Source organism: Staurois parvus, unplaced genomic scaffold (assembly GCF_062004578.1).
Source record: "Staurois parvus isolate SC_StPar_1 unplaced genomic scaffold, SC_StPar_1.0 ptg000022l, whole genome shotgun sequence".
Taxonomy (NCBI): Eukaryota; Metazoa; Chordata; class Amphibia; order Anura; family Ranidae; genus Staurois; species Staurois parvus.
In genome coordinates, this window is record NW_028317818.1 from 1,546,136 (window position 1) to 1,569,987 (window position 23,852).

The following is a 23,852-nucleotide window of genomic DNA, read 5'->3' on the forward strand; positions in this document are numbered from 1 at the left end:
ATGTTTTTTTTTTTTTTTATGTTGGGGGGAGTTTAAAACCACCTAACTCTCCAAGGAACTTGGGCCACAAAGTCCAGAGGACTTCGCCCCTTCTGCAGAGTTACTCAGCCAGGGTGCAGTCAGACAGTGCCACAGCAGTGACCTGCATAAACCATCTGAGGGGGCCTTGAGATGCTGAGCTGCCATAAACCCTAAACAAACTTGACTCTAGGCCTGGGGGAGTGGTAGCAATTGATACATAGACATACTCAAACTCCTGGCCTTGGTCTCCTCCAAACAGAACAGACTTATTGGCACAAGGACCCATATTCCATCCTGCTTCTGACTTTCTTGCTTTGACAGCATGACTGTTGAAACCCAGATCCTGGAGGATAGAGGTATCTGCCTCAGTTATCCCCCACCTTACGCAGAGTGAGAAAATGTACCCTACGTAGGATCCACTATATAGCACATGGAAGGCTTAAATTGCCTGGTGCGAAGACAGACATTTGAATCCCAGGGAATATTCTGTTGTTCATATAATGGCTTTTCTTCAATCTATTTTGGATCAGCATCTGGCACCTAGTACCCTTACCAGCATCTGGCACAGTGTCCCCTTCCTTAAAGTGACACTACTCAATATCCTTATTCTCCTAAGTGAAAAAAAAAATCCATACACATCCACTACTTAAGGGCCATGAATTCATATCTTACTGTGTTTTTCTGTCTTCTGGCAACGTCCTTTGTGAGCTCCAAATCCTCTCCTTTTTCCCTTACTTACGTTTGTTTGGAAAGAGCAGTGCATGTTAGTGGTGGTCATGTGCTCTGCTCTATGCACACTACAAATCCCATAGTTCCTTGTCCATATCAGAAGCAAACAAGAGATGGCTATATACAGTGATACCACAAGAATGAATGTTGCCACCCTCTAACAGGAATTTGGATTGCAGCAGGAAAAAAGGAGGCTGAGAGCAATAGAATGTACTTTTTGTAGTTAAGAACACATACTTGAATAGAATATATTTTTGAACCAGAGGTTAGTGTCAATTTAAGGGGCAAGCTTCTGCTTTATCAATCTTCTTCCAGTCCTTAATCAAGACAGAAATGTGATCTTTGGCTGCAAGGTACTTCAGGCTGTCATAAGAGTGTTTTTCAGGTTTCTTAACCTTATTGTTTGTGAAACTGTTGGCAATACTGTTTGTTATACCGACCCATCAGTTTATTGCTTTGAGATGTCTCATGGTGTGTGAATATAAGCTGCGTGTCCTGTACTGTACTAATAATATAAAGGTATTTTTGACTTGCCTGTAAACTTATCTTGAAGTACAGTACAGAGCACAGGCTCCTACCCTCTGTCTCCTCTATGGTCACCTTATTTCTTGCAAAAAAGCCGCAGTCTCACAGAGTGGGTGGGCTGTATATGCATGTGCAGTAGAGACGGCCCTAGCAAAGTTTTTGCCAGTGTCCAATCACCTGACAGAAGCCAGCATATGAAACCTGTTCTAAGAATATAAGCACAGTACTAAACAATAAGAAATTTACAAAAAGTCAAAATTCATTTTTTTATTTTTTTTATTTTATACTTACCGTAAAAATCCCTTTCCTAAAGTCTGTTGAGGGACACAGCTCCCTCCCCTCATATCATTTTCTCTTTAAACTACTTTCTACAACTGAGCAGATGTAAGGTGAAGAGCGCTCATAGCTTCAAGGGGGCTGAACCTCAATTTTCTATGCACCTAGTGCTTATTCTGTAGGCATTATTAGAACTTTAGGTAGCTTAATGTCATTAATCACTTGCCCTCATGAGGATTTTTTCCCCTTCCTGACCAGGTAATTTTTTGTGTTACTGCGCCGCGTTAATTTAACTGACAGTTGCGCGATCATGCAATGCTGCACCAAAATTAAATTTACATCCTCTTTTTTTCCCCCAGTAATTGAGCTTTCTTTTGGTGGTATTTGATCACCTGTGCGGGTTTTTTTTTTTTTGCGCTATAAAAAAGAACCGACAATTTGAGAAAAAAAAACAATCATTTTGCTATTAAACACGTCCAGTGAAAAAATTTTAAAACAAATTTCGTCATAGATTTAGGCCAATATGTATTCTGGTACATGTCTTTGCATAAAAAAAATCCCAATACTTGTACATTAATTGGTTTATGTGAAAGTTATAGCGTTTACAAATGGCGGTATAGATAATGGGATTTTTTTTAAAATATATTTTTACAAGTAATGGAGGCGATCAGCGACTTATTGTGGGACTGTAGCAGGCATTTTGACAATGCAGGGAACTGACTTGGTGTCACTGACATCACCAGTGACACCAGTACAGTGATCAGTGCTAATAAAAAGCACTGACACTGTACTAATGGCACTAGGCAGGAAGGGGTTAACATGAGGGGTAATCAAAGGGTTGCTGTGTGTTGTTTTTACACTGTACTTTGTTCGTGTGTTTCACTGTAATCACGCTGCTTTGCATGGCTTTGCTGTGCACAGCCATACAAAGCAGTGTGCATGAGCCGAAAGGGAGAACTGTTTTGTTTACCAACAGGCCGAGACCCGGTGATTGACAGCTGTGGCTGCAAATGGTGGCGCAGGTACCGCACGCACCCCCTACCCAGGAATGCAAAATCACATATATATACGTGATTTTGCACACCCGTGCCATCTTGTAGCAGGATTTCTGCTATAGGGCAGTCGGGAAGCGGTTAATGGTCAATAGAAGTATTTACTCTTCCCAAATCTACCCAAACCCAAAAAAAAATGTCAATGCTGTTTGTGACCCTGCTGAGATTTCACCATACTTTATGTTCCTGTGACATCACATCAATGTTGTGGACTTTGTTCCATCAGGGAGATATACCTTCACTTAAGCAGTGTATATACAGACCGCAGATCGGCCAGTTCAGCAGGAACTGGATGACTTTCGGTCTGTGTGTATTCCTGCCTGTTCAACAGAAGCTGGTGTAATGGTCATGCAGGAAATGACTGCAATCACTGATCTATGTACTATGACAGGGGAAGTGCCTGCTGTCAGAATACAATAGCACAGCAGGGGAGATCCCTGCATCACACATCATTTGTGTTTGAGGCATTTTTAACTGCTGGTTGGAAAAAAAAGAAACATGTATACTCAGTGTATACCCAGTTTTACTGTCTTACACACAGTCACAGCAGGAAGTAAAAAGAGATTGTATCAAAACAAGGGGTTATCACCTCCTAAAGAGGTATGATTTCCCATCACTTTGTGTACCGGAGACTATGGCCATTAGGACCAGTAGGGTGAATGTTCCAAACAGGGACAGCAGTACAATGACAGTGGTTCTGATCCTTCTACAATCTATTCAATAATAATAAAACAAAGTTTTGGCTTTAAATACATGTTAAATTAAATTGCATTAAAGTTAACCTAAACCCAAAATGGAAAGATTTTCTATCTTATAAGGAACATTTGGAAATGGTATTTAGAGCCTAAGCAGTACCCTGAAGCATTAACCATTTGCTATAAATTCCTCGGGTACTTCCTGGCACATTTACTGTGCCTATGCACTCCTGTACCTACATCTTCATAGCTGTATATCTGAAGTGTGAGATCTTAGGAACTATGCTCCTGACTGCTAGTCTAAGGAGATTTGGAGCGGGATTTAGTGTCACTATTATGCTGCTAATTGTTCTTGCAGAAGAGAAAGATGCAGTTTAACCACTCTGTGCCGGCTGTAGGCATATATGTGGCCTCTTGGCAGGTGGGCCTTAATGTTGAGTGGCCGCATATATGCGGCCCTGTATAAACATCTTACCGTGTTGAGAGCATGCTCCCTGCACAGTAGCCGGCAGGGATCTGTAAGCTCCCAAAGCATACTTGACTTTGGGAGCTTTCTGATCATGTGACCACTGTGACAGCCAATTACAGCGGTCACATGAACCAAATTCCCATCTCCGGCTCCAGGCATCTAGAAGCTCTTAAAGGGCCAGGAGGTGTCAGCTTGAAGGGGTTAAACATCTCCTTGCTCCTGCATTCATTTTGTGGATCTGTAATTTTTTTCTGCTCTTCTGCTACTTCTAGAACTTGTCATAAGCTTGCCATTTATTAGGGGCACCTTTTACAAGCCTTGCTCCTCTACCGAGATTGTCATATCCACACAGACATACAGTGCAGAACAAGGTCTGGTAGTTCAATACATTAGGAAAAGATCATCTGCAAGGAGAATATAAGTAATATTGGTAACTACTGTAAACTAATGTATTAACTCTTGTTGAAAAAAAGATATAAAAACATTTTCAAAAGTGCAACAACCAAGTGGTTTGAATACTAAACCCATATAAATTATCTAATAAATGGTGCACATTTTAAAACAATGAATACAATGTCTATAAGAAATAATCACTTACTATATATATTATACAATAAACTTCAATAAAGTCCAATGAAGGTGCCTAAATTAACTGTCCAAATGTGTGCTTCAAAACAAATTGTGCTCAATGCATATATATCTCCAGATTGTTTCTTCTGATAGAAACTACTCGGCACCTGGGTGATATCACCGTGGTTACTCCACCACAGATTTTCAGCCTCTTACCGGATTAATTGATCTCAATGCAAAATGATCAATACATACTTATATGTCTTTAAAAAGCACTCTTCAAGCTGTCATCAGCCATCCGGCACTTTACAACCATGTTGTTACAAGTAAGAGGAAAGGATCATTTCCAGCCACAGCATAGCAGTGTCCCTCCAAAGAAAGGCCAAGAGAGCCACAATAGTGTTATATCATTTAAAAATCTAAATTAGACATGTACTTAAAAGATCAGAGGAAAACAGGAGCGCATATCAGAACAAACTCCAAAATACCGTTCTCGGCAGGTGTGTGACGTCACTGGCTAGGCCATCCATCAGCATTGTCGGGGGGTATGAAACATGGCCGGCAATGCCAGTGCCAGATCTTATATACCATAGGATCAGTCTATTCTGTGCCTGCACGTGCCGTTCATCATGGTCTGTATTGCTCAAACAAATTTGTTTATCCTGTACAATCCTTTATACATATAAAAAAGGAAAGACTAATTCCTAAAAATCAAAAGGCATAAAAACAATGTTTATTTAACAATGATGGAAAAGTTACCCTCCATTTAGCACCATCTGGTGTTACCAACATTTTTTTTTAAATTATATAGGTTCTACATTCTATCATGTATATAGAGATCCACTCTATCTAGCACCATCTAGTGTTAACATATAAAACTAGTTAATAAATAAGAACAAAAATAGATTGTTTATCGCAGAATAGACACACACCCTACAAATATACACACACACACACCAAAAATAAAAATGTTAATAGCAGGACTAAAAACGTAACAATACATATACCAAAATTAACTAGTGTTAAAAAAGTAGTTAAGATCCCAATCTATTATAAGGATGATAGGTTCTGAGCACATATATCCATCGGGTTTCTGTCCTGGATAGTTCACGAATCCTATTGCTCCTTCTCCAATGAGGATTACATTGTTCTATACCAATGAGCGTAAGGGATGAGGGGTCTCTGTTGTGACAAAGGCGAAAATGTTTGGATAAACTGCGTTCTTTAAACCCCTTAATGTTGGCAATATGTTCATTAATCTTAACTTGTAATGTCCATGAGGTCCTCCCAACATATTGGAGGCCGCACATGCACCCCAATAAAAATACAATAGATTTAGAAGAACAAGAGATAAATAGTTGGATCTTGTATCTGGCTTGTGTAACCTGATAACTAAACTCCTTAGTTTTTATTGTACCTTTGCTTAAAGTTTTGCACATAGAACATCTCCGACAAAGATACAATCCTTTCATATCCCCAAACCAAGACACCTTGTTGGAAGAATTAACAACATTTGGAGCAATACAATCTCTCATTGTTCTAGCTTTACAGAAAATTATTTGGGGATTATCCGGTAGTATTGATCCCAACACTTAATAGTTCTTCAGAACCTTCCAATGATTTTTCGGAACAGTCTCAAGGTCTTAAACATAGATTCCTGGAAAAGGGTTACCAAGAATCTTCAGTTGATCAGGCTATAGATAGAGAAGCGAGAATAAGGACCATCAATATTCCTTTATCTTTTGGTTAGTACTTGTGTTTGAATTTAAGTAAATCTTTTTTTTAAATGTCTGGTTTAGTTCAGTGCAGTACTTGTTTGGCATTTGTTTTTCCTGGTGCTTTTGGAAGCGGGGATGCTGTCCTATTTGTATGCAGATTTCTAGCCTACATGATGACATTGCTTGTCTAAATTCAGTTGGTGTTCTGCAGTCTGAGATCAGGAGGCTGTCTAAGCCAATTTGTTCTGTTGAGCTGCCTTGCAAAAAGCCACCTTTTCCTCAAAGACTGCAGGAGAAGGGCAGTGTGGACAACTGTTGGGTCAGGAAGAGTGAGCCCTGTGGACCATAAACATGTAGCTTTTCGTGTGACACTGCATAACTCCTATAGTATTCTTTCTGGGCTAGAAGCAGATACAAAGGTTGCAAACGTAACTGATTGTGAGCATAGGAAGGAGGACCCTGAGAAAAAAAATTGCTTTGCCAAAAGTAACTTTTATCTGAGGTTCCAGTCCAGGAAAGTGTTGTGAATAAGGCTCCTAAAAAGAGAAGTCATCTTCTTGTTGGTGATTCAATTGTAAGAGGTGTTTCTTTAGGAAATCATGTGGAAGTGTCAAAGGAAGTTTACCTGGTGCTACTGTTAGAAGAGATAAAAGACATATTTTACAAATTGTCAAAAAAGCTAGTGAAGAGTGCAATGTTGATGTTGTCGTGCACCTTGGCACAAATGATTTGTCCTAGAATGATCTGTGTTCTGTACAGATGGATTTTCAGGTTTTTGGACAGGATCTTCAACAGTTAGGTTGTACTGTTACATTTTCAGAGGTCTTACCTGTGCATAATGGACAACAAAAGAAAGTACTTCGTATAGCTGAGTTCAATGTTTGGTTAAAGAATTGGTGCAAAGCTGAAGGTTTTGGTTGTTAGTCATGATTCTATCAGGTGGTCTGACATTGAGCTGTGTAAAAGAGATGGTCTGAATACCTCACACAAGGGCACTGAGCTTCTTCGTGTGGAATTTTTTGGACATGCATTTAAACTGAGAAATGTGGGCAGAGATGTAATTGTTGAGCATTTCTGTCATCAGCAGGTTGAAACAAATGAAGGCTCAAAGTTATAAAATAAACACCTCCACGGGCCTCTCTGTACAGCTATCCCACATATTTCTTGAATATGTTGGATTATTTCCCTCCAGTAATTCTCCCACCATATATGTGCCATTGTACCCCTTTCTCCACATCCTCTCCAGCACAGAGGTAAAATATCTACTTGTTGCCTGAGAGGTACATTTGGTGTAATATACCATCTAGCCATACATTTATAGTTCATTTCTACTGTGCTCATATTTGTCACCTCATGTGTTAATTTAAAAACTTTATTCCTTTGCTGTGCATTCATTTCTGTTCCAAGTTCCTTTTCCTATTTTCCTAAGAACCTCGGAGGATCAGATCCTGCCATAGCCATAAGGATCTTATAAATCCTCAAGGTAACATGTTTTTGAGTTATTTTTTCATTTAACAATTTTTCAAATGAATACATATCATCCGACGTCTTCAGTGGTTGTGGGAGACTTGAAACAAAATGGCTTAATTGATATTACCGCCACTCATCAAACGTGATAAATCATTATTCTTCTTTAAGTTTTGAAAAGTGTGCAGTTTCCCTTTTCCATATTCGTTCTCTATCACCAAAATGATGGAACCCCCTATCACGTCTCTAGGTTTTTCTGCCGATATTCCTTTGACCGTCTAACCCTATGCACTCTTTCAATTTTCACTTTCTCTGCCAGTGATTTTCCACCTTCTCCTGAAGATCCTCTTCCTGTCCCAGTTCTTCTGGTAGGCCTCTAATCCTTAAATTATTTCTTCTATTTCGATTTTCCTGATTTTCTACCATAAAAGATATCTTTCTCTGTTCTTTCCACATCTCCTTCACCTGCGATTCCAATTTATTTATTTGTTGGGCATATCCCTCCATTTTTTCCTCTGCTTCTTCAATTCGTGTTAATATCTGACCCAATCTAATTTTTCATTGACATCTCTAGTTTCTCGAACATTACTGCCAGGTCCTTTTTTAGGAGAGATTGTGACATTAATCCCTGCTGTTCCATATTTCCTACACTTTCTCTACTTTACTGCTTCTTTACACTGGCTCTCTTCCAATGTCCTAGTTAAAAGTCTGGATTGGTCTCCGTCATATTTTTTGGATCTAGCTTTATGATTCTCTCTAGTTTGAGTCTCTGGGATTTTTTATGCTACGGTTCGTTGCCCTCTTTTCCTTTGTCAGAATACAGACCCCAGGACCCTCTTTTTCTTCAGCAGAAAAGTCCCTTTGTACTTTGATATATGTGGCCGTTCCTCTACTATCTCAGCCAGGTTCTGCCAAGATTTGCCGGATTTCACCAAAGAGGGGTCTTAGGGCATCAAGCTTGGGTCCTGGGGTCAAGGGCTCTCCATTTTTCTTCACATTTGTATATTGAGATCCCCAACTCTGCAGAGCTCTGTTTTAGGCAGCTCCGCGGACACCCCAGTGCCCTTCCGTCCTCAGGGTCCTCCAGCTGCTCTTCCTCCTTTCTCCACACGGGAACACCGAACCCCTCCGACCTCTGGTCTCTGCCAGGCCACCGACTGGCTCCGCCTCTCACACAGGTCAGTCGGAGCTGCCACCTGGGACCTCCGCTGGACTTCCACCACATCGCTGGCAATGTGGCCAGCAACCGAACCGCTCCACTGGGGGAACAGATAACAAGCCAAAGGGCATAGGGAGCTCCAATTTTCAATCTGACGGCTGGCACCGCCTCTCACACAGGCCAGCCGCTGGAGCCTTCAGGGACCTCTGCCGGACTTCTGCTGCACCGGCCGCCGATGATACACCCGGCAAACGGACCGCTCTGCACATAAGGGACCAGGTAGGGAGACAGCGGGTATAGTGAGCTCAGGCGGATGTCCGGAGCTCTACCGCCAGGCTACTTCAGCGCGCCATGTTTCTGAACATTTTTATTTTTTATGTGTATACATATATATATTTTTGTAGGGTGTATGTCTATTCTTTGATAAACTTGATCTATTTTTTTTTCTTATTTATTAACTAGTCTTATATATTAACACTAGATGGTGCTAGATAGAGTGGATCTCTATATATGTGATAGTATGTAGCACCTTAATTTTTTATTGAATTTTTTGGTAACACCAGCTGGCGCTAAATGGGGGGGGGGGGGACTTTTTCCTTTTGTGTTAAACATTGCTTTTATACCTTTTTGGTTTTTAGGAATTAGTCTTTCCTTTTTATATGTAAAAGGTTTGTACAGGATAAACAAATTTGTTTGAGCAATACAAACTATGAACAGCTTGTGCATGCACAAAATAGACTGATCCTGTGGTATAAAAGACCTGTCATTGGCATTGCCGGCCATGCTCCATACCCCCTAATGATGCTGATTGATGGCAAAACTTGTTGGGCAGGACCTAGCCGGTGACGTCACACACCTGCCAACAACGGTATCTTGGTGTGTGTTCTGAAATGCGCTCCTTGTTTTCCTCTGGTCTTGTAAGTACATATCCAATTTTAATAAAAGCACTTTTTAAACAATATAACACTATTGTAGCTCCCTTGGCCTTTCTTTGGGGGACACTGCTGTACTGTGGCTTGAAGTGATCCTCTTACTTGTAACAACATGGTTGTGAAGTGCCGGATGGCTGATGACAGCTTGGAGAGTGCTTTTTAAAGATCACAGAGGTGTGTATTGATCTCTTTGCATTGAGATCAATTAATCCAGTAAGATTGCTGAAAACTGTGTTGGAGGAATCACGGTGATATCATCCAGGTGCTGAGTGGTTTCTATCACAAGAAACAATTCATATATATATATATATATATATATATATATATATATATATATATATACACACACATACACTGCTAAAAAAATTAAAGGTACACTTTTTTAATCAGAGTATACCATGAAGTCAACTCCTGGGATATTGATCTGATCAGTTAAGTAGCAAAGGGGGTTGTTAATCAGTTTCAGCTGCTTTGGTGTTAATGAAATTAACAACAGATGCACTAGATGAGCAACAATGAGATGACCCCAAAACAGGAATGATTTTACAGGTGGAGGCCACTGACATTTTTTTTCCCTACTCATCTTTTCTGTTTTTCACTAGTTTTTCATTTGGCTAGGGTCTGTGTCATTACTGGTAGCATGAGGTAATACCTGGACCCTACAGAGGTTGCACAGGCAGTCCAACTCCTCCATTGCACATCAAAACATGCCATTGCCAGAAGGTTTGCTGTGTCTCCCAGCACAGTCTCAAGAGCATGGAGGAGATTCCAGGAGACCGGCAGTTACTCTACGAGAGCTGGACAGGACCGTGGAAGTTCCTAAACCCATCAGCAGGATAGGTTTCTGCTCCTTTGTGCAAGGTGGAACAGGATGAGCACTGCCAGAGCCCTACAAAATGACCTCCAGCAGGCCACTGGTGTGAATGTCTCTGACCAAAAATCAGAAACAGACTTCATGAGGGTGGCTTGAGGGTCCAATGTTCAATAGTGGGCCCTGTGCTCAATGCCCAGCACCATAGAGTTTGATTGGCATTTGCCATTGAACACCAGCATTGGCAGGTCTGCCACTGGCGCCCTGTGCTTTTCAAAGATGAGAGGAGGTTCACTCTGAGCACATGTGACAGACGTGAAAGGGTCTGGGGAAGCCGTGGAGAATGTTATGCTACCTATAACATCATTCAGCATGACTGCTTTGGTGGTGGGTCAGTGATGGTCTGGGGAGGCATATCCATGGAGGGATACACAGATCTCTGTAGGCTAGACAGTGGCACCCTGACTGCCATTAGGTATCAGGATGAAATCCTTGGACCCATTGCCAGACCCTACGCTTGTGCAGTGGGTCCTGGGTTCCTCCTGGTGCACAACAATGCCCAGCCTCGTGACAAGAGTATGCAGGCAGTTCCTGGAGGATGAAGGAATTGATACCATTTTATGGCCCCCACGCTCACCTGACCTAAATCCAATAGAACACCTCTGGGATATCATGTTTCGGTCCTTCCTACGCCACCAGGTTGCACCTCAGACTGTCCAGGAGCTCAGTGATGCCCTGGTCCAGATCTGGGAGGAAATATCCCAGGACACCATCCGTCGTTTCATTAATAGAATGCCCCAACGTCGTCAGGCATGCATACAAGCACGTGGGGGCCATACAAACTGCTGAGTACCATTTTGAATTGCTGCCATGAAATTTTAGCAAAATGAACTAGCCTATTGCATCATTTTTTTCACTTTGATTTTCGGGTGTGTTTTAATTCAGTCCTCTGTAGGTTGATCATTTTTATTTCCATCAAACGATGGGGCATCCTTACATTCCTAACACATTTTCCAGTCCATATCAGTATAGATATCCAGCATGAGATTTTTCCCCATTGAGATCAGATGTGTTTTCAAAGTGTTCCTTCCTTGAAGCACTCAGTTGGACTATTTATTTAGGCACCTTTATTGGTCTTTATGGTTTAAGCACTATTGAAGTTTATTGTATTATTTACAAGTGATTATTTCTTATAGACACTGTATTCACTGTTTAAAGAGCATACCATTTATTAGATGATAATGATAACAAAACCTTTCCTTCTGCTTGACCATTTTGTCCATAGCTTCAACAGTTTAGGTCTTCTGTATGCAAGTATTGACAAGTGTATGTGACATATCTGTTAGTTTACCTTGTTTACTTTTTCTTTAATGTTACTTTATTTCAGCTCTTTCAAACCCACTTCAACTTCTTGCAACTCAAGCAAGCACCTCACTTCCTGTTGCTGTGTCCAGTGTTCTTAATCAAGATAAGCAAAATGAACCCTGCCTAAAAAGACCTCGCCTAGAAGAGAGTTGTGCAGTGCAAGCTGAAGTAATCACATCTACATCCACACAAGCTGATGGGACTGGAGAATGAGAAGAAATTAAATGTGTTAGTAGGGGTGATTTTTGGGCAAACTCAAATACTAGTTATTTGTAAACTAGGTTTATTTCTATCATCATATTAGACAAAGTACAATTTCTGTACAAAATAATACACAGTTGATAGCTGTGCATCACATTTTCTTTCCTATGTAAACACCATTAGGATGGGGAACTGACTGATAAGGCAAAATCTGACAAATCATGTACATTTCCTTGCCGCTTTGCAGCCTCCTTACCTGAGAATTTTTAAATAGATGCAAAGCTATTAATCAGCCTGTCAGTTTGGTATTCTTTATTACACTGCAACCATCTGATGGAGCATGGCCAATGACCAATATAAACTTTCTACTAGTTAGGTTATTATTTATTGATTCATGAGTCCAAAGGACCCAATAGACAGATCTGCTTCTCCACAGCTGTATATTTTTTTTCTCGGTCTTTAAGTTTCTTGCTTCAGTATAACAGGTGATGTTCAATCAGTTGTTTGTGACAAAGCTGTTGCTTATCCAACATCAATAGTTTGTAATGAATTAATATTGCTATAGCTCTTTAACATACTGATTATTAACTTGCCTACCAGCATGTCTTTGGAGTGTGCAAGGAAAGCAGAGAGTACTTAGAGGAAACCCATACAGGCTCATGGAGAACATGCAGATAGTAACCTGACCCCAACAGTAAGCCACTGTGCTGTACCACAAATTAGGTGATCAAGATTCTTGCTGTCTATCTAATAATTATAGAATCCTTGTGTGAGGTATTTTTGTGTACCAGCATTAGCTTGATATTTGGAATGAACCTCCTGTAATATCCTCACAATGTGTGACTTATAGTATCCCCCTACTTGAGAATGCTCTGATTTGTTACTTGCAAAATATGAAGGAATTCAGGGGCTTAACACTTTGCATGATCTGATCGTCAACACATTGGTCACTCTCCTGGGGCCACATGCCACAGTTGAATCTTGCTGCTCCTACTAGACGTGCACCCCCACGCATCTCAGGCTGCAGGGCGATTGCGAAAACTGCAGGGAAACCACATGGTCAAAAAGACCATGCAGTTTCTCTTCAAAAAGGTCTATGCACCTTTTCTGTGGAGGAAACATGGACACAGCAGCTCATTCAAATGAATGGGCTGCCACGCCCAAGCAAACATGGGCTGCAATATTTTGAACCAAGCATAAAGAAAATGTGATGGAAAAGTACCACATGTGGGAAAGGTGTCAGTAAGCTTTATTAAACAATACAATGCGTATGTTGTATAAAGTCATCTTTCTCAGGTAAGGGGACCCAGAAGGTTTAGAAAAATTTATATTTTTTCAAACTTTATTAACTAAAATTATGCCATATTCATATGAAGAATGTCTGGTTTAAGCATTTATAGCACTGGCTCACAGCATAACATGCCAGGCCCCCTTTCACTCAATTTCCCACAGTTGCCAGGGAGTAGAAGTTCCTAGCTGGACAAGTGATCTGCAGTCAGGTGAAAGACCATCCACTGTCAGAACTAATGTGTGGGTAGCCAGGTCAGAGCCTACTATCATGCATCTTCACCAGCGGCTGTTGGCAGATTTCATTAGCTAGGCCTCACTGTGACCTCCCATGATTAATTACTCCTATGGGGTTGTACCATTTCAAAAGGATGCCCTTCAGCCAGAACAACATGCCTGCTATATGTCAAAGGACAGTGGAATGCTGCTTTGGGGACATGAATCTGGATAGTATCCTGATCTATGTAGATGATGTAGGGGTGTTTTCTACCACATTCAAGGACCACCTTGCACACTTTCATGCTGTGTTGTCTTAGCTGCATCAGTGTGGGCTGAAGCCCTAGCCCAAGAAGTGCCATCTATTTAGGTGTGAGGTCCTGGGACACATCTCTCAACAAGGTATGCTCCCCAATCCTAAGAAAGTAAAGGCCATACAAGAACGAAGGCACTCTACAACTATACTCAGTCAGAACTTTTCTGATGCAGGTGATGTTCGTTTTTGTGCTGGGCTTTGTTAAATTCTTCCTTCCATTCCATTTAAGAACTGACACCAGTACTCCAGGCATAGGAGCTGTACTCTTTCAGGAACAAGACAACCATCATAGGGTCATTGTCTATGCCAGAAAAAGCCTATATTCTACTTTGAAAATCCCTGTAAACTACAATGCCTTCAAGCTGGAGCTGTTAGTCTTGGTGTGGGCAGTCACTGAATGCTTTGCTGAGTACTTGACTTGTTATCCATAGCATAACAGCTAAAATTGGTGCTCTGGGCAGGCTTCTGAAATTTTTTCATTATCACCCTGCAGAGAGCAACAAGGTAGCAGATGCCCTGTCATGGTATTCATTAGCTAGGCCTCACTGCGATATGGATGAAGAGGCTGAAGAGCGAGAACCTGACTTAACTGGAGGAAGGCCTCTGAGTAGGCCTCAGCTGAACCTCATCAGTGTACTGGAAGAGTATACCTTGCCAGAGACCCAGAGAGAGGATCCAGTGGTTGCCCCCTTAAAGAGATGATATGGTTATGATAGCCCAGCCCAATAGACAGATCAAAGCATTTTGCCGAAACCACCAAACTACTGAGTGAGTTGTCTTGTGGGATGATATACTGCACCGCAGTGACATGGTCATACTGTTAAGGGCCTGAGACCTCCCTGTGAAGAAAGAAGCCAGGTGAAAGTACTTATGGCTGTTCACAGAAAATACATTTAGACCACAGACCCTGTTTTGAAAGTGTGTTCTTCCAAAAATTGATCCATTCCCTAGCTATTAAGAAGCGTACTTTACTGTGTATTACCCACAAGGCAATAGGGCATATGAAAAGTTAATTTGAGCCCTGAAACAACTGCTGAGAGGCTTAGCTTGTGAGTAACGTAAGACATAGACCCACTACTTGGCCAATGTGTTCTGGAAATACCATACAGTATGTTCCTCAACAGATTGCTCACCCTACCATGTTTGTGGCTTTGAAGAGACTCACAGACTAAAAGCACACACCAGCAAGAATATTGCAATCACCATGGAAAAACGTTTCTGGTGTGGTCTTACAACTGTCCACTCAAGCATACCAGTTTATGATATTCAGAGAGAAGGCACCCAAGAAAAACTGAGAAGCCCACATTTTAAGCACCTCAAATCCATCGAGACCCACAAAGAGGCTTATAAGCGGATTTTGAAGGAACATGTTCAAGTTCATGAACCGCAAACATCTCTCCAAGCAGAGATTCAATGGTGGCTGCCTCCTGCTTTTCCACCATTATCACCAAGTCTCCCTGGAGAAGTTACAGATTCTGGCAATATTACATAGCCCAATGGTTACCCAACTCAAGCCCATGCTCTGCTGTGGAGTCCTCTGAACCACTTTCTGTTGAAGGTGGACACAAGACCCAACCCTCTGTGACTGGAGATCCCATGTACACTTTGCACAGGATGAATTTAAAAGGTCTGTAAACCTGCCAGGGATGACAAGTTTACGTGCTGTGGAATAATGCCCAATTACATATGCTTAGATGCAGGCACAGGCCCATTTACCTCCAGAAACCAACAGAGTTGTCGGAAATGGACACTTGCAGGTAGTATACATTCCTCAGTTTCCCTCCCTCACCTAATGAGGCAGAGGCAGCTTGACAAGTTATCTGCAGCGACCTAAGAGCATGCAGCTATTGTTGGGACCACCTCCCTGAGTGCTCCAGTTACAGTGGAGTGGCTTTTTGTCCTTGGATTCCTCCAGCTTGTCACCTGTCACCAGAACTCTTCTGGACTTTGTGAGTTATTCTGTTTAATTGGATAATTGCTAGTAGCTGTGTTCTGAACATGTTTTACGTACCCGCTTTACTGCTATAGGGCGGTACGGGTGCGCAAAATCGCGTGTATATACATGATTTTGCATCTCTGGGTAGTAGACGCATGTGCGCCCTACCTGTGCCGCCATTCACGGCCTCGGCTGTCAATCACCAGGTCCCAGACGGTGATTGCCGAGCATCTCTGTCAGGGGGGGAACAAAATAGTTCTCTCCCCTGTCAGCACCTGCAGACTGCTTTGCATGGCTGTGTATAGTACATCCATGCAAAGCAGTGTGCTTACAGTGCAGCACAAACACAGCCCAGTATACAAAACAGCATACAGTTAACCCCTTCCTGCCAAGTGCCATTAGTACAGCGTCTGTGTTTTTTATTAGCACTGATCACTGTATTGGTGTCACTGGGGATGTCAGTGACACCAAGTCAGTTCCCCCCAGTGTCAGAATGCCCGCTGCAGTCCCACTATAAGTCATTGATCGCCGCCATTACTAGTAAAAAAATAAATAAAAAATAATCCAAGGATATATACCGCCATTTGTAAACGCTATAACGTTCATGTAAACCAATTAATTTACACATATTGGAATTTTTTTTTTCAGCAAGGACATGTAGCGGAATACATTTTGGCGGGTTTTTCTTGTCTATAGCATAAAAAAAAAAAACGCACAGACTATAAAATACCACCGAAAGAAAACTCTATTTGTGGAAAAAGGATGTAAATTTCATTTTGGGTGCAGCGTTGCACGACCACGCAATTGAGCACAATAATGCAAAAAATGTCCTGGTCAGGAAGTGAGGTAAATCCTCTGGAGGGCAAGTGGTTAAAGCAGAGCTAAACTCATCCACATAATGTCAATTATGAATACACTACATTAAACATAGCCATTAAATATGATTACGTAATGTTTGAATGTATAATTCGTCACAAAATTAAATGAGTTGCAGCAGGCTGTCTTTCAGAGGGCAGCGCCATCTTTGAAAAGTCACTGCTGTTTTTTTTCTGTTGGCTTCATCTGCCGACACCCAACATTTTCAAAATTCCATGCATGCACAGTGTATCTGTACTGATCCCTCAATCAAACTTGTTTACACAGCAGAAACGAGTTTAGAAACAATGACCAGCTGCCTTCTCACCTAGAATCTCACATAAATAAAAAATAAAAAAAAGCTTTTCCCAGTAAATGCTTCAATGATTTATTTCCTTGAGCCTAGTGTCCAAACTCTGTTTTGTCACTCAACTCACGTTCCCTTTCGTAACATAAATCAGACATCAAGCATAGCTCACATATGCTCTCTAGCACTCCTGATAGATGCATTTGATGATAGTGATTTTCTTCCTGAGCCAAAAGTTAAGCTGGGTACAGACGTATTGAAATTCAGCCAGTTTGGCAGGAACCTCCTGAATCACAATGTGTTTGTAGCCCTCTCTGTTCAGCAGTAGCCAGTCATTAGACCGGCTTCTGTGGAATGGTCATACTGCAGAAAACTGAATTTATTCAACTTCTGCAGCCATTGACTGGGGGAGGGGAGTCCCCACTGTCAGAATACAATAGCACAGCAAGGGTGATCCCTACATCCACACTACTTGTGTGGATGCATAAATCTGTTAGTTGTTCATTCAGCCCGCTGATTGAATGAAAAAAAAAAACTCTGTGTGCACCCAGGTTTAGAGAGACTCTGGGACAAGGGCAGAGTGGTGCTGTTGCTGAAGACACTGGAAGCAGAATGGTATGTTAAATACAATTTATAAACATCTTCCATGTGCAAACTCGTTTCAACAGGAAGCCTGTGTACAGTACCCTAAGTGAATGTGCAACAAAGTCCATCTGTATAAAGGACAGCTCAAGATGCATCCAGTGGTGCAATCCACTATATTGTCAACAGTGCAGGGGAAAAATGGTAATTACTAGCAGCAGACTTCAGCCAATGATATAAATATAGGTATAGAAGTATATAGTGATATAGTAGTACTGGATTGCTGGAATGCTGTCTGTTGCTAGTACTTACTGGCTTTTCCTGCACTATTCCCAAATGCTGACTTTTCATTGATAATGTTTGCTATATTGCATTAATGCTAATTCAGTGCTGGATATTCATGTCTTATTGGGGTATATGGTTCACTGTTTGTATGGATATACACAAGGAAAAGTAGCATACATAACATTCCTAAGAGCCTAGATCATTCTATGAGTAAGCCAGTAAAAATCTGGCGTTTGTAACCAGTGCAGGGAAAAACCTGTAATTGTGAACAGTGCAGGGAAAAGCAGCAGCAGACTGCAGGAGAGCTTTAGTAGCAATATGTCAAATATACTTTACATAGCTTTTCAACAATCCAATACTACTTTGTCACTATATACTTACCTAGATTTGTATTATTGGCTGCAGTCTGCTGCTGCTTTTACCACCTTTTTCCCTGCAAATGTTCACAATTTTCGGCTTTTCATTTGCTTACTCACAAAATGTGATCTCGGCATTCAGGAATGTATGGATAAACACAAGGAAGCATATCATACATAACAGTGACCTATATCACAAAAAGTCAAGAATATACAGCACTGAATTAGTATTCATGCAACACAGTAAACATCAATGAAAAGCCTTTAATTGTGAACAGTGCAGGGAAAATTCGGTCATTACTAGCAGCAGACTGCAGCAGCGATTCATCAGCAATATATCAAATATTAAAAAAAGAAATGCTAAAAGTTAAAAGCTAGGTAAGTATAAATTGATATAGTAGTATTGGATTTTTGGAATATCTTTTATGTTTGAAACAGTGCAGCTGTAGCACTATTCTGCTTTGTTGCAGCAAAGACTCTTTAGTTGCACATCCCCACCAGGATTCTCACACTGCAGTATCCCCTTTCCATCTCATACTCTGGGCTACAAAAAATGGCCACCAAGCTTTGAGGACTACTAAATAGATTATTGCCTTAATTTTCCACAAGCAAGGATGCTCTGTGGCAATTGTGTTTAAGTCAATGTCCTGGAAATAAGTCCGGAAATAGGAATGTAAACATTGGGAGCTCTTTGGCCAGCATTTATGGGTGACAGAAAAGGCCTTACAAATGGCACAGTGCATTTCCAACTAATGGAACCCCTTATCTGCATGGGCCAGTTTTGAAAAAGGGTGAAATTAGCCTTTTAAGATGCCCATAGACATTAGAAGTCCTTTGTATGGATCTTTAGTTCCTAAAGGAAGTGGAAAGAGGGTAAGCCAGGAAAGTATTAAACGTCAGCTCCTGTCCTACATATTTGTCCTTAGTTACACATTGGGGTTTATTTACGCAAGCTGGAAAGTGCAAAATCAGGCTGGCTTCTGCATAAAAACCAATCAGCTTCCAGGATTAATTGCCAAAGCTTAATTGACAAGCTGAGGTTAAAAGCTGATTGGCTACCATGCACAGCTGCACCAGATTCTGAGTGCACCAGTTTTAGTAAATCTACCCCATTAGGTCATGAAGATTACCCAAGAGGCTGATTTATAATGGAGTTGCGAATATTAACACAATAAATTGAAGATTTTCTTTAATTATCTAATCATGTGAAAAGTAAATCCCTATCATCTGCACATTATTATTATGTAGGATTTATATAGCGCCAACAGTTTGCTCAGCACTTTACAATATAAAGGGAGACAATAAAGCAACAATACAGTTCAATACAAGAGGGTTAGGAGGGCCCTGCTCCTTGGATCTTACAATCTAAGAGCACTTGATTGGATTATTAATGTAAATATAGTTGTGCTCAAAAGTTTGCATACCCTGGGAGCAATTGTGAAATTTTGGCATTGATATTGAAAATATGTCTGATCATGCCAAAAAAACTTTTTTTTTTTTTTTAAGAATGTTGATCATGTGAAGCCATTTATTATCACATAGTTGTGTGGCTTATTTTTAAATCGTAATGATAAATCATCCAAATGGCCTTGATAAAAAGTTTACATACCCTGGAATATTTGGCCTTGGCAGAGACAGACAGACAGACACACACACACACGTTAACCGCTTGCTGACCACCCTATAGCAGAAATACTGCTACACGGTGGCAGCAGTGCACAAAATCACGTGTATATATACGTGATTTCGCATTTCTGGGTAGGGGGTGTGTAGGAGCCCTACCCGCGCCTCCATTCGTGGTCGCAGCTGTCAATCACCGGGCTCCGGACGGTAATTACTCTCCGTGCCCCGTGATTTCCAAGGATCTCCGACGGGGAGGACGACTGTTTTGTTTACTAACAGTCCTTCTCCCTGTCAGCTCGGGCACACAGCTGTGGATGGCTGTGCACAGCACAGCCATCCACAGCAGAGTGATTACAGTGAATCACACACACACTGCCCGCTAGTTAAACACGCTCAGCACACAGTTAACCCTTTGATTGCCCCTCATGTTAACGCCTTCCTTCCCAGTGCCATTAGTACAGTGTCGTGCTTTTTTTTTTTTTTTTTTTTTTTTTTTAGCACTGATCACTGTTTTGGTGTCACTGAGGATGTCAGTGACACCAAGTCAGTTAGCCCCAGTGTCAGAATGTCCACTGCAGTCCTGCCATCAGTTGCTGATCACTGCCATTAGTAAGGATGAAAAAAAAATTCCCAGTATGTATACTTCAGTTAGTAAACACTATAACTTTCACGCAAACCAATTAATTTACACATATTGGGAATTTTTTTTTTTTTTTTTAGCAAAGACGTAGCAGAATACAATTTGACATAAATTTATGAAATTTTATTTTTTTTACTGGACATGATTAACCACTTGCCCTCCTGAGGATTTACCCCCCTTAATGACCAGGCCTCTTTTTGCTACTCGGCGATGCACTAATTCAACTGATAATTGCGCGGTTATGCAATGCTGCACCTATATGAAATTTACGTCCTTTTTTTCACACAAATAGAGCTTTCTTTCGGTGGTATTTGATCACCTGTGCACTTTTTTTGTTTATAGCGTGAAAAATAAAAAGACCCAAAATTTTAAAGAAAAACAATATTTTTTACTTTCAGCTATAAAAAATATATAGTAAACTCAAAGTTGTTTATAAATTTAGGCCAAAATGTATTCTGCTACATGTTTTTGGTAAAAAAAAAAATCCCAATAATGTATATTGATTGCTTTGTGTGAAAGTTATAGCGTCTACAAACTATGGTATAGATACTGCTATTTACGCCATTTTTTTGCTATACAGCGCTGCGCTAGTTTAACGGACAATTGCGTGGTCATGCAATACGATACATGAATGAAATTTACATCCTTTTTTTCCCCACAAATTGAACTTTCTTTCGGTGGTATTTGATCGCCTGTGCGTTTTTTTTTTTTTTTTGAGCTATAAAAAAAAAGGTGACAATTTTGAGGGAAAAAAAACAATATTTTGGACTTTTGCTATAAAATATGTCCAGTAAAAAAAAAATGTAAAAATCGAATTTAGTCATAAATTTCTTCCAAAATGTATTCTGCGACATGTCTTTGCTAAAAAGAAAAAAAAAAAACCCCAATACGTGTAAATTATTGGTTTATGTGAAAGTTATAGCGTTTACAAATGGTGGGAAAGATACTGGGATTTTTAATTTTTTTTTATACTAATAATGGTGGCGATCAGTGACTTATGGTGGCGATCAGCGACTTATGGCGGGACTGCGGTGGACATTCTGACACTGGGGGGGGACTGACTTTGGGTCACTGACATCCCCAGTGACACCAATACAGTGATCAGTGCAAAAAAAAAAAACACTGACGCTGTACTAATGGCACTGGGGAGGAAGGGGTTAACTTTTTTATTTACTGAAAGGGTTCACTGTGAGGGGAGTGTTTTACAAGGGGGTGGGGGTGTGTACTGCACGGGAACACCGCTGATCCAGAGAGAGAAACTCTTCTCTCCGGATCAGCATGTCAGGAGCTGACGGGACTGGCAGAAAGCAGAGCTACTGCAGCCCTGCTCTCTGTCAGTGATTGCCGCTACTCGGCGGGACACAGCTGGTAATGACCGGCCGTGACCCTGCGACTGACACCCGCAGCCGCGATTGGCGGGACAGGTGGGGCGGGCATGCGCCTCGTGCACGCCCCCTACCTGTTTTGCAAACGCACGTTTTAAAACGTGGTTTTGCCCAGCCGTGCCGAACTGCCACCGTATTTCTACAGTGGCTGGTCGGCAAGAAGTTAATAGCAGAAAGTCATAATTATTGTTTTTTTTTTCTCAAAATTGTAGGTCTCTTTTTGTCTATAGCGCTAAAAAGAAAAACCCAACAGGCAATCAAATACCACTGAAAGAAAGCTCAATTTTTGGGGATACGTTGCATTTGGGTGCAGAGTTGCATGACTGCACAATTGTCAGTTAAATTCACAGCGCCGTAACGCACAAAATGGCATGCTCAGGAAGGGGGGTAAATCCCTTGGAGGGCAAATGGTAAAATGGCCATTAAATGTTAATTCTTCACATCTGTGCCTTTTAAAATTGCAATTAGTGTCTGTGTATAATTAGTTGATGGGTTTGTTAGCTCTCGCATGGATGCACTGAGCAGGAGAGATACTGAGCCATGGGGAGCAGAAAAGAAATGTCAAAAGATCTGCGTGACAAGGTAATGGAACTTTATAAAGATGAAAAAGAATATAAAAAGATATCTAAAGCTTTGATTATGCCAGTCAGTACTGTTCAATCACTTATTAAGAAGTAGAATATTCGGGGAGCTCTGATACCAAGGATAGGTAGACCAAGAAAGATTGCAGCCACAACTGCCAGAAGAATTGTTCGGGATACAAAGAAAAACCCACGGGTAACCTCAGAAGAAATACAGGCTACTTTAGAAAAAGACAGTGTTGTTGTTTCAAGGAACACAATATGATGATACCTGAACAAAAATTAGCTGCATGGTTGAGTTACCAGATAGAAGCCTTTACTGTTCCAATGTCACAAAAATGCCTGGTTACCAAGTGCCCAAAAACACTTTGACACACCTCACAGCTTCTGGCACAGTGTATTCTGGAGTGATGATACCAAAATAGAGCTTTTTGGTTACAACCTTGAGCGCTGTGTTTGAAGAGGGTTTAACAAGACCTATAGTGACAAGAAAATCATCCCCCTGTGTACCATAGTGCTGACTCAATGATGATTTAGGGGTGTGTGAGCTCTTAAGGCATAGGGAATCTTGTGAAAATTGATGGCAAGATGAATGCAGCATGTTATCAGAAAATACTGGTAGACAATTTGCATGAAAAATGCGTATGGGACGCTCTTGGGCTTTCCAGCACAACACAACATGAACCTAAGCACAGGGAAAAGTCGACTCTCCAGTGGTTGCAGCAGAAAAAGGTGAAGATACTAGAGTGGCCATCACTGTCTCCTGACCTTAATATCAATATCATTGAGCTGGTCTGGGGAGATTTCAAATGTGCGGTTCATGCATGAAGACCAAAGACTTTGACCTGGAGCAATAAAAAGTGTTTTTGCCTCCGCTCTCATGTTTTCTATAAAACTGGCACTGTATACTACCAAGTCTCCAAGGGTATGCACCAATTTTGAACACAACTGTACACAGTTTTGTGAACAGTCTCAAATTCTTTAATCAACTTCCAAGTGTATATAGACGACTACCGTATTTCTGATATGTATATGCTTGTTTTGTGACTTGGCAAGGAAAGAAAAGAATAGTAGCCCCCAAGCAATTTCCTAAAGAGCATTTTCACACCCATGCCTGTGTGTTTTAATGCGATTTACAATGTGTATTGCACGTTTTGGGTGGTATCCCATTAATTTCTAATGGACTCCCAATGCATAATGATGCAGTTGACCCTTCATTGCACTACAGTCTATTATTATCAATACACATATGTTGCAGTGCACTGCTGTGCCAAAAAATAAGTTGGGTATGTTTTTTTTTTTTTTTTTTTTTTATTGTTTTGAGGTGTTTGGCCTATAGGAAAGGAGTTGACCAACTCTATATATGTTAAACAGCACCTGCATAGATGTGAATGGCAAAAAAAAACCCAAAACATCGTTGAGTACTCAAAATTATGACCTGGCAGATTCTTATAAGATTTTTCTAAATCCATAAGCAATAGCACTTTCAAATA

The 23,852-nt window shown here is 40.9% G+C and overlaps 1 protein-coding gene across 2 annotated transcripts in view; it reads left to right on the forward strand.

Moving 5' to 3' along the window:
- The window catches only part of LOC149472142 (forkhead box protein K1-like), a 165,156-nt gene that overhangs the window by 134,223 nt on the left and 7,081 nt on the right, over positions 1-23,852 (forward strand). The window contains exon 9 of one of the 2 annotated variants that reach the window (XM_089691603.1): positions 11,812-12,017. In XM_089691603.1, the coding sequence (XP_089547729.1) occupies positions 11,812-12,002 (191 nt within the window). In that variant the 3' untranslated portion in view covers positions 12,003-12,017. Of the gene's footprint in view, positions 1-11,811; positions 16,977-23,852 lie in introns of those variants that run through there. The other variant, XM_089691607.1, reaches the window with a different exon arrangement.